The sequence below is a fragment of the Pseudorca crassidens genome, chromosome 6 (genome assembly GCF_039906515.1).
Source record: "Pseudorca crassidens isolate mPseCra1 chromosome 6, mPseCra1.hap1, whole genome shotgun sequence".
In the NCBI taxonomy this organism is placed as follows: Eukaryota; Metazoa; Chordata; class Mammalia; order Artiodactyla; family Delphinidae; genus Pseudorca; species Pseudorca crassidens.
In genome coordinates this window covers 60497685-60515343 of record NC_090301.1, presented here as the reverse complement: position 1 = coordinate 60515343, position 17659 = coordinate 60497685, and the positions used below count along the sequence as shown (strand labels likewise).

At 37.4% G+C, this 17659-nt stretch overlaps 1 protein-coding gene across 2 annotated transcripts in view; it reads right to left on the bottom strand.

The window, feature by feature from the left end:
• Positions 1-17659, bottom strand: part of SLC25A12 (solute carrier family 25 member 12) — a 180323-nt gene that overhangs the window by 76144 nt on the left and 86520 nt on the right. For both annotated transcript variants that reach the window (XM_067741537.1, XM_067741538.1), the window contains exon 3: positions 2172-2314. In XM_067741537.1, coding sequence (XP_067597638.1) covers positions 2172-2314 — 143 coding nt within the window. The remainder of the gene's footprint in view (positions 1-2171; positions 2315-17659) is intronic.

Below are 17659 nucleotides of genomic sequence, written 5' to 3'. Positions count from 1 at the left end.
ATATTTATCATATATTTATAATTTTTATGACCTAACTCTATGAATCAGATTTCCTACCCAATCTCAATCTGATTTATTCCAAGGAGAGAGGGGAAAAAGGAAGTTTAAGATGTTTTTAAAATTTGAAATAGAACAGATTTACCTTTTCAAAAGAGAAACAGTTTTTGGTTTTTTTTTTAAGTAAACACTATTCAACAGTATTAGATTCTTTACTAGCCAAACCCATTTTTGATCTATCCCACTCTGGCAACTTAAACACTTGATTACACTTGACCACACTTTAACAACACAACTGATTCTGGCAGAACCACATGAAGCTTCAAATAAGATAGACAAGTAGGATGGATCAGAGCAGACAGTCACAAAAGGAAGCATCTGAAAAGATATGGATATCTGAAAGCAAGTCTCAGGCCAAATTAATGACAATAAATACTCTAATAAAAGTTTCTAAAAGAGCTTTAATAAATTTGAAGAAGGAATTCTGATTAAATATGATTAATTTTTATATGCCTTACTGTCTAATCACTATTGAGAGACCCAATGACTGAATGGTCCACAGTAACTCAGCAGTTCATTTGACTTTTCTTAAGAGACCAGGCACAAAATGTATACAAGTTCCCCGATATCTGCCATTGATAAATTATACAAAATCTTTCCAAGATATAAAGTACTCATAGTAACTTTCATGCACTGTGCTAGATTCTATGAGAAAATACAAATGAATACAATAACCCAGGATTCAAAGAACTTAGAAACCAACACTTCTACTTTAACTATTAAACAGCCTTCTAAACGAATTTCACTGCATGCAAGTCTTGTCCTACTCTGACCTTCCATTTTTCTAAAATCTGATCGTATTTGTAATAACAGAAATAAGGTTTAAAGACTTAAAACTAGTTTTGCCTAGTTTTTCAAAGTTCTTCACACAAGCACCTCTACAGGTAGGATAAAGAAACTGGGCCCTTGGAGGCCTGGGGCTGTAGCTTGGAACTCACAAAGCAAGGCATATAAATATTCCATTCCCTCCATAATACAGTCATACTTGATTCTAATATAAAAATGCTGTTTCCCCTTGATTTGAGTAAACTGACACTCTAGTAAGATGCACCTTGTAACTTCTGTGACTGCACACATGTGTACACTACCAGGCTAAAAATACCTCCAAATCTGAGAGTCACAAGCCTACAGGATACAGTCAAAGCTTAGCACATGAGGTCCCCAGCTGCACTCCAACTGCTACTCTGACAACAACAAAGCAATGCCACAGCCCCACCGAAGTACTTATAACACAACCTCCTCAATGTGTATGCAGCAGAGACATGCAAGTGGCCCTTGATGTTTCATGCCACTGTTGTTCCCTTTCCTGGAATTCTCCTCCCTATTTGTCCAACCACCAGCAAGCTCCTTTTTGTCTTGCCAGATTTCACTCAAGCATCACTTCTTCTAAGATGCTCTCCTGACCACCCAAAACATAGTTAACCATGCTTTCTTGGGTGTCCTTTGTATGTTTCATATGGTTCTACTATAACACCTTATTCCCAAAGTATTACTTTTTTTCTTTGTTTACTCATCCTCTTTCTCACTAAGCCATGAGCTTCTTCTTACAGTCAGGAACCTCATTTAATTTGTATTTCTAACGTCCAACAGTGCCTGGCAAATGGTGGTTGTTCAATAAATATTTGTCAGATAAATGAGTACACAGATAAATGAATAAATACCACTCTCTAAATTCTTCCCTGATTTATTTTTCTTCATAGCAGTTATAACCACCTAACGTTATAATTTACTTTAAAATTTTGTTTATTGGTTTTCTATGATTTATTCACTGATGGAATTCTAGTACTTAGAACACTGCCTAAAATATAGTAGGTACTCAATATTTACTGAATGAATGAATGAATGAAAGACACTTAGTTACGTGAAAATCATTCTGCTCAGGTTATTCAATATAAAATACAGCTTTTGCATGTAATTTTTTTTTCAAAAAAAGAAAGAAATGCTAGTATATTTGATAATGGCACTAAATAACAGTTTTTATAAACTTCTAAGAAAAGATATGGTTTATTAATATTAAAATTCCAGATGGTCATGGGTAAATTCATGGTTTTCCTATTTTTTAACATAATATGGAAGAACATTAGTTTTTTTAAAAAGTGCATAAAGGTTCTTACCCATCCTTGGTTTGATCAGCTACTCCTGCCAAGAGCTGCACAATCTTCGGATTGCTATTTGGATCATTATACAGTCCAAGATAGCGCTGGACAAAGTCTTCCGGGGTCATGTAATGTTCTCCATTGACCTCAGTAGTGGCATACTAAAAAATAAATAATGTATACTTAAAATTAAAAGTATTCAATATCATTTCGTAGCCAACAAATGTTTTCTGAAAAGGTAAATTAAAGGCCAGTATCATAATCAAAATAAGAATAATAAATGCAGATTTTTCTCTGTATGGTCAAAAAACAAACACCCAGAGCCTGAGTTAAGAACATCAGTAAGGTACTGATACATGCTACAATATGGATGAACCTTGAAAACATTATAAGGTAAAGAAAACACACAAAATGCCACAAACCACATGATCCCATTTATATGAAATGTCCACAACAGGCAAATTCAGAGCTTCAGAGAAAAGAGTAGTTGCCAGGAACTAGGAGGAGGGGTGAATGGAGAGTAACCACTTTACGTAGGGGGTTTTTCTTTGGGGGTGATAAAAATGGTCTGGAATTAGATACTGGTGATAGTCATACAACATTGTAAATAAACTAAAAAACACTGACTTGCATACTTTAAAATGGTAAATTTTATGTAATGACTTTTATGTCAATCAAATATATGTGTAGATATATATGAAAAAATATGAGAAAGACGAAGAAAGGTGAAAGGGCAGCCAAGTGAGCAAGATGGAAAGTGAGAAGATAACATCTGGAGACTTCCTGCCTGCAAGAGTTGGGGGGGGGGATGGGGACACAACCTGCAAACCTTGAATGACAACAGCATAGCAAACAAGACCTGCCACCATAGGTACTCATTCTAAGTTCCAGGAGCGAGAAAAAACAAAAACATTCTGCCTTTTACGTCAATAATTTTAGAGAATAAAATAATAATAATACCTGCCTATCATATAAATGCCTCTATACATTCAGGGTTTTATGTACTATGGTGTGACCAAACATGACCAACCAAAGTCTTCATCTTTGGGTTGCAGTTGATCAATTTAGCTACTTCGGTCAACTATCAAAGTAGTAACATCAGAAAAGTTGTCAGAATTGAGGAATACAAGGCCCACTAGTGCCAAGCACAATAAATTCAAACAAACAAAACAAAAACTCACACCAGAGCCTGGCCCATCATCTTAAAATTGCAGGACATCAGGATAAAGAGAAAATCTTAGAAGTTTTCAGAGAGAAAAAATAGGTCATATATAAAGAATTATGAATCATGGGCCTCAATGTTTCCCAACAGAAACAGTAGAAGCTTGAAGACATTGCAGTAAGGCACTGAAAATTCTAAGAGAAATGATTTCTCACCTAGAGTTCTAAACTGAGTCAAACTTTCAACCAATTGTAAGAGTAGGTTAAAAGTACTTTGAGATATCCAGGTTCTCAAGATTTTTTTTCTCCCTTTATGTACCCTTTCTCAGGAAGCTATGATAATTCGCTCCATCAAAAAGTGAGCATGGGGGTTCCCTGGTGGCGCAGTGGTTGAGAGTTCGCCTGCCAATGCAGGGGACACGGGTTCGTGCCCCGGTCTGGGAAGATGCCACATACCGCGGAGCGGCTGGGCCCGTGAGCCATGGCCACTGAGCCTGCGCGTCCGGAGCCTGTGCTCCGCAACAGGAGAGGCCACAGCAGTGAGAGGCCCACGTACCGCAAAAAAAAAAAAAAAAAAAAAGAGAGCATGGACCAAGTAAGAGAAAGACAGGGGATCCAGGAAACAGATAATCAAATCCAGTAAAGTGGCCAAGGGAAATCCCAGTACAACATTTGTGCTGCAGGTCTCTGGAGTGCCATTCCTGGCTGGAGCAGACAGAGGGCTCCAAGAGGGCAAGCCACTAGGGAAACTGTAATGTCAGCGTATCCAAGGCATTTGGTACGTGGAAAATAACATAGGGAGGAGCTTAAATCTTTATGCAAATGCCCTCCTCTCAATGAGACCTACTCTTCATCAGCCTATTTCGCATCACCACCCATGCCTATATCATATTCCCAATTCCTCTAGGGTGCTCTCCTTTTTTTCCCCCTGGCACCTATCACCTTCTAACATATATTTTACTTCTTTATTATGTTTACTGTATCTCTCAACTAGAACGTAAATAACACAAAAGAAGGAATTTTTGTCTAGTTTGTTCCCTGATGTATCCCCAAGCACCAAGAATAATACCTGGCACATGGAGGGCACTCTAAACATTTGTTAATGAATTAGTACTAGGTACACAAATCACTAAGTAAATGAAAAGTTAGGTAATTTTTAACTCTATAAAAACATTAAATTATGAATAAGTACTTCTTTTGTATAAAAATAGAAAATATTATAATACATGACTTGGCTGAAAATAAACAGAACTTAGTCATAATAATGTAGATACCAAACATTAATAACAATTACAAATATGCTCATAAGAATGGAGGGAGAAGAATGCGGGAGGAAGTAGTATAAAGAAGCTAAGTCCTCATCTGCTATAAAAGAAAGTCAATAGTATCTAGAAACAGCAGTATAGAAATATGAAGGGAAATATCAAAATGAATAGCTAGAAAAGTTACAAGAGCTTGCTTCTAGGAAACAAGATGAGGATGAGAAGGATAAGAGCAAAGGACGGTTGGTCTGCTTTTTGGTTAAGCATTTCAAATGTCCTCATTTGTGAATCTGTCTAAACCAAGCCACTAGCTCTTTCAATAAGGAGAGAGTTAAAGTTTTAAATATTTCCTTGGTTGTACTCTGAAAAATACCGTAGAGGCTATCACAACAAATGCTCTATCAGCCTGCACAAGAAGCAGCCCAAAGGTGGACACATTTTTACTAGCTGGTACTACCAAAAGCACCTAACTAATATCACCCAAAAAAAAGTCATGTTCTCTCTACATGCTATAAAAGTCATTCCTGAAAGGGTCCTGGGTTTATATCCTGGCTCTACCACTAACTCGCTGTGAGTCCTTCAACGATGCCATTCTCCTCCCAAGCCTCTAGATAAAACACGCATCTATAAAATGAAAACTAAATAATCTTTGAATTTTAAAACAATACACATGCAAATACAGGATAAAGAAAAAATAAACTGAATGGCATTGATAGTGATAGTGAGTGGATTCTACTAATTCTAATCAACTGCTTCTTCTCCTCCTTGAAGTTCTTCAATGTATAGCATAACATTGTTATGCTATACATTGACATGTATACCCTGACATGTTTACCAAGATACGAAAACCACCAGAGTTAAGGACAGGCAGGAGTGGGGAAAGGCACAATGTCAGGGAGACTACTGCACCTGGAAAGAGGGATCAATACAAGGAAGTATAAAAATAGAATTTTAAGAGACTGACAAGTCAACAACTAACTAGAATAAGTGCCAAAGGTATGAGAAACATACACTGGGAACCAAAAAGAATGATTCATTTTGCGGATAGGTGGGAAGGGATTGATGGGAAGGAAAAGAAAATAATGTTTAGAATAGGCCTTGAGAGTAAAACTTAATTTCAACTGCAAATGGAGAGAAGTATTTCAGGCTTAAAAAAAAGCAAACAAATACAGAAATTTAAAACATATATTTATTTCTTTTTGGGGGGAGGAGGAGTTAGTTGGAGAAAGAAATGGTAACAAAGAGAGGGTATACAAAGATATGTAGAAGAAAGTGAAGCTGAAAGGCAGTTTGAGACCAGATAGTGGAAGACTTGGAATGCTAAACTGAATAGTCTGTACTTTATCCTGGCCATGGGAAGCCACTGAAAATTTTACGACAGGAGAGAGACATGATCTGACCTGTGCTCTCTCTGGAGGCAAAGTAAAAGGTGGACTGGAGAAGAGAGAAACTGACTGGGGGCAGGGAGACCAAGCAGTGGCTACTGCAACGATCCAGGTAAAAGAGACTGAGGCCTGAACCAAGGCAATGGAAGTGAAAATGCAAAACAATGGGGACTTTCACCCACTGCTAGCAGCTTTTTCTTTTATTTATGATTTTAATGCTGTCAATTCATACCATTCAAAATTCAAAACGATATACAGTGAAAAGTCTTCCTCCCACCTCTGTCCCCAGTCACTCAATTCCTCACTCCAAGGGCAATCAATTTCTTGCATATGCTTCCAGAGATGTTCTGTGCATAAACAAGTAAATTTTATATATAGGATATATATATATATATATATATATATATGCCAATATATATACATACAAATATGTACGTATGAATATTCTTATCCATTTCTTTTTTACACAAATGATAACATACTGTTTACATTGTTCTATACACCTTGCTTTTTCAAATTCAGGCCTTTTAAAAAGTGATTTAGGGCTTCCCTGGTGGCACAGTGGTTAAGAATCCGCCTGCCAATGCAGGGGGACATGGGTTCGAGCCCTGGCTCAGGAAGATCCCACATGCTGCGGAGCAACTAAGCCCGTGTGCCACAACTACTAAGCTTGCGCTCTAGAGCCTGCGAGCCACAACTACTGAGCCCATGTGCCACAACTACTGAAGCCTGTGCGCCTAGAGCCCATGCTCCACAACAAGAGAAGCCACGACAATGAGAAGCCCGCGCACCGCAACCAAGAGTAGTCCCTGCTCACCGCAGCTAGAGAAAGCCTGTGTGCAGCAGCAAAGACCCAACACAGCCATAAATAAATAAATAAATAAATTTTTAAAAAGTGATTTAGCAACATATATGTACATACACACAAATATACATACATGTCATATATAAAGAACCATAGAAATGCTCATATTCTCTGACAAAGAATCCTGGGCCAACTTTTATGAGAAATTTAAAAGAATTAAGAACTAAATATAAAATAAGAAAATACAAGAGATGGGTTATGGTGATCTTTGTTCTCTCACTTCACAATTTGAGTGTTGCTTTCTTTAATTAGCAGATGTCAATTTTCAAAAGAAACAATATGAAAACATTTCAGAGTATTTACAAAATACAGCAACTAATTGTTCATTTCTTTTGTCACGGAGGTGTCTAATATCTAATACTAATACCTAAATTTGATTGCCAGGACTATCACCACTATATACACAGAACACAAACACACACACACACACACACACACACAGAATGTATACTGCACTTACTGAATCACCAGGATTTCACAACATTCTTGACTTTAAAACTATCAGGAAATAGAGCAGCCTTAGCACAAATCACCAAGGACACAGTGGCCAACAAGGAAAACAAATGCTTTTGTTGACATGTACTTGGAACAGGCTTTGCCAGTATCTTAGGTTATAAATGATGCCAGAGAATCACTTACCCTGAGGTATTTTGCTAGTGTTTTCCCCAACTCTCCTAGTCTATTTTAACTTGATTTTAACTGAAAGATAAAGTGCATAGCTCAGAGGAAAAAAACACAAGTCTTCTCACCTACAAGGAGTCAGTACTTGACTTCTGCAGGAGACAGTTAACTAATTAACTCATTAAATTAGAGACAATTACTTGGCAATGTCAGTGAGCCTGCTGCCTGAACAGACAAAACAGAAGAGGGAATTTAGAACTGAAACTAGAAATCTACTCACAGTCAGTCAAGAGACTAAAACATTTTAGGTATTATGTTAACAAAGAAAAGCAGGTACCTCAAAAACAGGTGATACGTTTAAACCGAAAAGTATTTTTTAAAAGAAGACTGACCTGTTTATTTTAAATAACTTCATTGCTTTCAACACTTATTTTAATTGACTGGATAATAATGTTTAAACAGACCAAAAAAAAAAAAAGAAACATGGCCTAAAGTAACACATACAGCTAGAAATAGGAAAAGGTTAAGTGGCCTTATTGAGACCTTCTCTTTCTGCTAACCAAAATGACTTGCATGTTTACACTAAAAACGATAAAAAGCAATTTAAAAAAAGTTTTGGATCTCCTAGACTAACACTTATGCTAAAATTTTAATATATTAAAGTAATTTAGTAGTTTCACAATATCATTTCTTTTTTTTTTTTAAGTTTTTATAAAATTAATTTATTTATTTTTGGCTGTGTTGGGTCTTCATTGCTGCAGGCAGGCTTTCTCTAGTTGCGGTGCATGGGCTTCTCACTGAGGTAGCTTCTCTTGTTGCAGAGCACGGGCTCTAGGTGCACAGGCTTCAGTAGTTGTGGTGCGTGGGCTCAGCAGTTGTGGCTCACTGGCTTAGTTGCTCCGTGGCATGTGGGATCCTCCCAGACCAGGGATTGAACCCATGTCCCCTTCATTGGCAGGCGGATTCTTAACCACTGTGCCACCAGGGAAGTCCCACGATATCATTCGTATTTTGTTCCTATCATTTCAAAGACTGAACTAAAATGACTTTAAATGAAATCAACCAAATATTATATCCATACTCCAAATAACTTTAGAGTTAATCATTTGCCATTTCAAATATGTTTCTTAAGCAGTCATAAATCCCTCTTGGGCAAGAAGTCAAGGACACATGAAAGACACAGACAAGAAGTAGCTGACAGTATCTGAATAAAAATAGGTAGTCTGTTCTCTCGATTAAACTTTTTCCTAACCTAACGCAAGTATTTTAATGTAAAAGTGCACATAGCTTTGACATTTCCAGAAATATTTGAATTTACTTTGAGTATAGTTCATATGTGTTTGAAAAAGCCTTGACATTCTGAAGCTTGAGAAAGAAAATGGATCTTAATGAAAAATTAGAATCTTTATACATTTATTCAAAATTATTGCTGATAAAAGACAGTAGGGTTTCATATACAGATTTATGTTGTACTTGCACTGAACTACCTCTAGCACCAAGTGATAAGATCATGTTATCTAGAAATGTTTTGCCTATCAAGCCTACAGATCAACACATCAAGACCTCACTTGACTGTAGTAAATTGGATAACAGTAACTCCTTTGCAATTTACCAAATTTAACCTTAAGTAACCTTTAGAATGTATGCAACCTACATCACAGGTCAACTATAAAGTAGACTTTACGTAGAGTCTATACACAACCCTAAATTTCCATTGAGTAAGGAAAAAAAAATGTTAACTTAAAATTCAATGACATGAATGAGTAAACCCAAATAGTCTAAATGATATTAAATTACCTGTTTAAATGGTTTAAGTTCAAAAACAGATTTTATTTGATGTTCGATATTTCTAAAAGATTTTCCAGAGATTATAAAGGAAAATTCTGACAGGCTGTGACTAGAAAGTTGGTTACTTTTAAAGAAATTATACAGTGTGTCAAGATAAAGAATTTTCTTTTTTCAGTAATACCAAAACAAGGTAATATATCTAGAAGCACTACTTATTAAGCCGAAAATCTGCTTAAATCAAATCTTTCAGGTTACTTTGTTTTCACTTTTAAAACATTTATCAAGCACCAACTTTGTGCTGGGCATTAGGCCTGGTGCTAGGGATGTAGAGATCAAAAAAACTTAGTTCCAGCCCTCAAGCTGCTCAGAGAGGATGGCATGATGGACACTGAAACTAAGGTCAGAAAACAGGGACTAAGCCTGGGTCGTTAACTAATAGAGATTTCTTGAGCAAACACATAGCTTCTCAGAGTCTCTTTAACAAGAAGTTACAGAAAGATAGATATTTTTGTAAGGGAGAAAATGAGATCTTGAACACCAAAGTACTTGGAAATTGTAAAGCTAATGCATATTGACATACTTATTCTAAAATGCTTAGAAGACACAGAAAAGCAGAGGATCCCAGTTTCCCTCTTGCGTATTGAATTTTTCAGCTTCTGCTCGAACATGGAGGAGTTACTCTTCTAACTCCTCACCTTTATCCAAACCAAGGTTTCTTTGGGGTTGACTTCCACTATTCTTGGGTTTACCAGAAAATCAGTCCTGACTGGTCTAGGCAGCTTCATCTCTGCTCAGCCAACATGTGGCTGTAATATGAGTCAAAACACACTGTTCCTCCATGACTTTGCTCCAATTAAGATACACTGACATTTTCAGATCTTAACATCCTTGCAATTTCAGTAATTCTCAAACGACAACGTCACAAAGTTCAGTAACTACAAATATCACGTAGAGCATTTCCCATATAGAAAAATGAATTACGTGAACAGTGGAGGAGAAAGACAGGTACCAAGGCAAGAGCTGAGCATATGAAGCTAATCCTCTTGCTGTCCTTCACTATCATTACTGCTCTTACTCCTAATGGAAGCCAAATTTAGTCAGGAATGCATGCCCTTTCACTACACAAGCACTCTATGCAACAAGCAAAGACCGCAACAGATCCAACAACACAAACCCTGTTACAATAGTACAATGTGGAATTCATCTATCATAAATAATATTTTAATGAGAAAAAATAATTTTTAACACATATGGTCACATAAATTTTAACAACTCTATTGAGCCACATTAATTTTTTTAAACAGAGATTTTAATTAGTGACACAAAATTTTTCTGATATTTACTAAAATCTACAAATGCATTAGGAAAAGGCAGTTTTATACATCTAATTAGCACTTTCAGTTGCATATTTCACGTATACTAGAAACAAAACCTTCTATTTAATTTTGCAAAGAAAATTCTCCAGAAGTCTTCCTTTCTCACTCTGATTGCTTCATGAAATACTATTCTCTTTTTGCTTTAATATATGTATTTTTTACTGTCCATTACAGCAAGTCCTACTGTCAGCTACTAAACAATGCAATTTCTAATAGAATGAGGAGGTGTAAGACTCTCGTTAATCACTGAAATCAACTAAAGCTACCATAATAAACTAAGTCTATCAAAACAACCCCTAAAAATGGCCAAAAACCTTGTAAATAAAATAATGACCCCAGACAAGTCAATAACTGGAACTAGAATGCTTCTCAGGGCAGATTAAGTTGAATAATTAATTTGCATTGTTTTTAAAATAAATACTTCAATCTCTTGGTCTAAGTAACCATGGGAACATACAAGGAGCGTACACACTTATAAGCCGGGGCAAATCACGTTTGACAATCAAGGTGCAGCTCCTAGGAGTACAGAATGCTTTACTGTTGGTAAGCCTTGATTAAATAGCAAGATTTCTGCCATGGAGAAAGAAGGCCCTTTATCCTGGTAGGGAGCAAAGACAGATCAACAAAATGCAATGTAGGAACCTGGCTTGGGTCCTGATTTTAAAAAAGCAACTTTAAAAAAATCAAACAAGGGACTTCCCTGGCGGCGCAGTGGTTAAGAATCCACCTGCCAATGCAGGGGACACGGGTTCGAGCCCTGGTCCGGGAAGATCCCACATGCTGTGGAGCAACTAAGCCCGTGTGCCACAACTACTGAGCTTGTGCTCTAGAGCCTGAGAGCCACAACTACTGAAGCCTGTGTGCCACAACTACTGAAGCCCGCTCACCTAGAGCCTGTGCTCTGCAAGAAGAGAAGCCACCGCAATGAGAAGCCCGCGCACTGCAACGAAGAGCAGCCTCCGCTCGCCACAACTAGAGAAACCCCACGTGGCAGCAACGAAGACCCAATGCAGCCAAAAATAAAAATTAAAAAAAAAAGTTATCTTAAAAAAAAAAATGAAACAAGCATGGAAATTTCAACGTGAATGGAAATCCATGTGGTTAAGGAAAAATTTTAGGTGTGACAACGTATTGTGGTTTGGTTGGCTTTTCAGAGTCATCATCTTTTAGAGACAGACACTAAAGTATTTATGCATGCAGTGATAGGATGTCTGGAAATTGCTTCAGAATAATCCAGTGCAGCTGCAATATAGATGAAGCAAAATTAGCTATGATAGTTGGTGAAGATCAGTGATGGGTACATAGCAATTCATTATGCTACCTTCTTTAAATTCATATATGTTTTAAATTTTCCATAATAAAAAAGGCTTTTTAAAAGGTTACAAAAAAACGAGATGATTCTACACTTACTACCATACCTGTATTGCCCTACAATATTAAGTAAAAAAGGCATGTTGTATTAACATACATAAAGCAAGTCTCTTCCATTTACCATACAACCTTGAAGAGGTTGCTTAACTGTTCTGGGGCTCAGTTTTCTCATCTATAAAATGGGAATATTAACGGCACCTACCTTATAGAGTTGTTCTGAGGATTACATATGATTTGTATAAAACACTTAAAACATTGCCTAAGACATAATAGTAAGCAAACAATAGCACAGTCCTAGAAGCCCAATACTGGCCATGGCACTGGTTTCAGTGAACGATGTTTCAGAAATTTCAGCAGCACTAAGTAAAAGAGAGCTGGACAGAACAGGGAGATGATGATTTTTTAAAAATTACACACATAAAGAATGAATTACAAGTCTCTCTTTCACATCTGTGTCTTGGTATTTCTTGGTTGGACTATTTTTCCTTCTCTGATTCAGAAAGAACAACTGAAGGTTCAAAAGAAAACTCTACATATATCTTCCACAGTCTCCCAGTCTTAAGACCATGGCTCTACCCCTTCTCAGAACCTACACACTTGTGAGAAATTACCTCTTACGGTGGTATTTCTGAATGTGGGGATTTGTGAAGATCTTCAGACTTATATCTCAAGAATGTGAGTAGGACTTCCCTGGCAGTGCAGTGGTTAAGAATCCGCCTGCCAATGCAGGGGACATGGGTTCGAGCCCTGGTCCGGGAATCCCACAGGCCGTGGAGGAACTAAGCCTGTGCGCTACAACTACTGAAGCCGGCGCACCTAGAGCACGTGCTCCGCAACAAAAAAAAAAGCCACCGCAATGAAAAGCCTGCGCACCACAACGAAGACCCAACACATCCCAAAAAAAAAAAAAAAAAAGAATGTGAGTAATTAACTGATTAAATGTACATAATCATAAACACTTACTAGCATCTTAGTCACTTTATAGGTCCAGCACAGCTACCTGGGGAACACAAGGGACTGAGATCCTTTTCAGGAAAGAAAGTCCTCACCTCAGAAGAAAAGGAAAGGGACAAAGAACTAAGCTTTACTAGATTCTCCATGTGTCAGGCACTATTTACACATTACCTTATTTATCTTCATAACATCCCTACATGCTAGATATGGTTACTCTTTCTTAGACAGATGAGGAAACAGACTCCAAAAGTAATGTAAACACCTAAGGTCATATAGCAAAAAGGGATCAAATAAGGATTCAAGTTCTGGTTAGATTACAAAGCCCATGTAGGTTCCAGCTACACTCTGTGGCCTCCTGGATGAAAAGGAGTCAACCAAGGCCCAGCTCAAGATATTCTAAGAGTGCTGTGGACAGGAGGAAATTAAACTGAAAGAATCACAGTCTACTCAAGGCAGTCATCCACGAGAAGGTACAGAAATGTATGAGAAAGCTTACATTTCAATATGATCTATCTAAATACAATGTATTTAAAATATAAATTGAATCATTCCACTTCCAAGGTGAAGGACCTTCAGCGGTTTCCATGACACTCTTTATAAGAAGAATCCAAACTCTTCTTCATGGCCTACAAACAAGGCCCTGCTTGGTGTGGCTCCTTCAGCCTCATCTCTTACTGGCCATGCACCCCCTCACTCACTGATGCTTCAGGCACACTGGCCTCATTTTTGTTTGTTGAACATACCAAACCCTATCACCATCTAGGCCCTTGCACTTGCGGAACTCTCTATACCTACCTTTCAGTTCTCAGCCCTAATATCACTTCCTCAGGGGCCTTCACTAGCCACCATCTTGAAAAACAATCACCTTTTCCATCATTCCATTTATTGGACTTGTCACAATCTGTAGTTGGTTTTGGCTTGTTTATTTGTTTCTCAGTGTGTGGGCTTTGTTATTGTCTGTCTCACCCCTACCTAGAATGTGAGGTCCTACCTTCACTAAACTCCTCTATCTTATCTACAAAGGTAGAACCACACATATGACTGGCCTATCACACAGAAGACAATTAAAAATGTATTGATTGGTAGTAGAACATAGATGGCATTTAATAACACATTTTTTCATCTTTTCAATTATTTTTTAATCTGTCTAGCTGATTCAAGGATAAAGTCTTCACTATGTTGCTAGTATGCCCTTAATGCCTAACACTGTTTTATTAATAAGAACTCTACATAGTTTACAGCAAATACTTTATAAACTAAAGATAAATGTTATCATCTTCAACTCCTATAGTCTGAAAAACTGGTGAAAACCTGTTAATCAGTGTGGCTAAGAAAACTATAGATCTCCTTCTGTGTGTCTCTTACTGGGTTCTACAACCCAATTTACACTGCAAAGTCCTTTTTTAACTTCAGGTTCTGAATTACTAAGTTCTTACTTTTTAAATTATTCACTTGCTCAAAATTTAATACATATACATTGAAATTTTGTTTTTATTTCCCCCGAATTCTTTCCCCAACAAAGTTAACATTATCTATCCTTCCATACCTTTCTTAATGCCCATTAAATTATATCAAACATATATATGTTTAAATATACATACAACATATATGAAGTAATGTTTAGAAAAGTAGAATCATTCTACATAAACTTTTTTACATCTTTCTTTCCTCATTTATAGTACACTGGAAATCCCTCTAAATCAGCTGCAATAAGCCTAACTCATTCTTTCTCGTGTCTGCATAATTTTCCATGTTATGGTTATTTCATAATTTTTCTACTGCTTCCCTTTGATAGCATTTATTTTGTCCCTCCCCCTTTTTTTTCTATTTTTTGAGGGACAATTGAGTGCTGCCACTAACAACCTTGTACATATATATTCTTATGAGTACTTTTATTTCTCTGGGATAAATATCCCAAAAGTAGGACTGCTTGTTTAAGTGGTATCTTTTTATTTTAAACCATTGCCAACTGCTTTGCAAAGAGTCTTTGTTTCCACAAATGCAGTATGAGAGCACCTTTCTTCTCCACATTTGGCCTCAGTAGGTGTTATCATCTTTCAATACTTGATAATCTTATTAGAACTGTAATATTGTGGTACACATTCTACACTTTGGAAAACATAGTCCTAACTCATATTTCAACAAAATAGAAAAGTCTCCTGCTAAAAGCCCTGCTTAATTCCCTTCTCAGCCACAGGTTACTGCCAAAAGTAAATAAATACGTAATATGTAAACAAATAAAGCACATTTCTTTCAATCAAAAATTTATATGTTATCATAAAAATCCTAAGGAAGAATCACTCTTTGCTTTACATTAGCAGCAGCATCTTCTATACCTACTTTCTAATGTAAAATAAACAAGATAGAAAAAATGCATTTTCATAATTTTATATGGGATATGATCTTCATTGCTACATTGGTGATAATGAAAAAAAGAACAGGATCAAAATAATATTTGGTTTCTACATTGCCATACATTTTTGGTCTAGCATATATAACGGTACAGTCTCAACATGTATTGCTTTTATCACAGAATACATTGGTAAATGAACAACAGAAAATCTATCAACTAAAAAAAAGACAGAGGGCTTCCCTGGTGGTGCAGTAGTTAAGAATCCGCCTACCAATGCAGGGGACACGGGTTCGAGCCCTGGTCCGGGAAGATCCCATGTGCTGCGGAGCATGCCTGTGTGCCACAACTACTGAGCCTGCGCTCTAGAGCCCACAAGCCACAACCACTGAGCCCACGTGCCACAACTACTGAGACCACGCACCTAGAGCCCGTGCTCTGCAACGAGAAGCCACCGCGATGAGAAGCCCGCGCAACAAAACGAAGAGTAGCCCCTGCTTGCCACAACTAGAGAAAGCCCGTGCACAGCAACGAAGATCCAACGCAGCCAAAAGTAAATAAAATAAAATAAATAAATCTATAAAAAAAAAAAAAGACAGAGATCTTGAAAAATCATTCACTTAAAACAGTTTTTTGTTTTGTTCTGGTTTGGTTTTTTCGGCCCCACTGTGCAGCTTGCAGGATCTTAGTTCCCAACCAGGGATTGAACCAGGGGCCACAGCAGTGAAAGCGCCAAGTCCTAACCATTGGACAGCCAGGGAAGTCCCTTAAAACAGTTTTTTGTTAAACCTACTTTGCCACAAAGCACAGACCAAACCAGATTAACTCTTCATTTTGAAATTCGTCAGGCTTATAACAAACAGCCTGTGACATTCCTGTTGTCCTCACCTCACCTCCCTCTTCATTGCTTCTATTGTCTCCTTTTGCTACTGTATACCTCTGATGTAGCAAATTTGGTTAAATGATAGTGTGTGGGTGAGAGAGGTAAAAGAAGGCATAAATCAAGAAATGACAGTTGTAAGGGTAGCAACAGTAAAATATTAGTTTGACAATGGTTGTAAAATTATAGCAGTCTAACACATAAGAATTCATAACTTTGCTCCAATTTTATGAACTTGGGTGACAGGAAAAAGCAGAATCCTAGTGAATATTATTGTTCTTTTTTAATTAATAGAAAACATAACTCATCAAAATTTGAGAAACAATGAACACAGACAAAATAAACCTATTTCTCTATACTCAGAACCATAATGCTTTACTCTCATGAACTTGCACACATCATTCCATTAAACATAGATACAACAGCACTTTCAAACAGGAATATTTTGCTGTTTACAAAACAAATGATTTTTTGAGCCACACCGACTATTCGTGAATTTAGACAGTTTATGCCACAGATCTAAATTTTACAAAAGAGAGCTTCCAACTGCATTCTAAAATTCAAAATTAAATCTTCTCTTTAAGTAGCTCAAATGACCCTGAACTCAAGTGACCCCCAAATCCTACCAAAACCAAATTATACTAATAACCGAATAATCTAGATTTTAGTCTTTGACTATACCCTTTTTGTGAAACTCTAAACTCCCATGGGATCATTCTCCCTAGTTCCCCTCCTCCTCCTTCCACTTCAATTGAGGATATCACTTATAAATCAGTCCCTTATTCCCTGTCTTGTTTATTTTATAAGTAATTCCCCTAACCCAAGGATTAATCTACCACCTGTACAAATTTGTATCTGACTTTTTTTTTTTTTTTTGCGCTACGCGGACCTCTCACTATTGTGGCCTCTCCCGTTGTGGAGCACAGGCTCTGGACGCGCAGGCTCAGCGGTCATGGCTCACGGGCCCAGCTGCTCCACGGCATGTGGGATCTTCCTGGACCGGGGCACGAACCCGTGTCCCCTGCATCGGCAGGCGGACTCTCAACCACTGCGCCACCAGGGAAGCCCCTGTATCTGATTTTTACTTACTGGGACACATTTATTTAGCAACCAAACTTCAAACCGCGCCCCCCCCCAAATTCCCAAAATAGATGCCTTATAAATTAACATCTATTCTAAAAATGCCAGATTCACTACTCCTTCCTTTACTTTCACATTTAATACCAAATTCAATTGATTCATCCCTTCCAAAGTCCCTGGTATTGTCCTTCCATTCCATTTCCTCAGCCATCAGCCACTCCTGGTCATTATCTCCAACATGAATTATTTCAATAGCCTCTTAACTGATCTCTCTACCTACTTCCAACCTCTCCATACTTTATCCAACATACACAAAGAGCTGCCAGAATTCACCACTTCAGTTTGCCCACTCAGAAACCCACAGTGCCTTCCTACTGTTGCAAACCTAAACTCCTTGGCCAAACGTTCTAGGG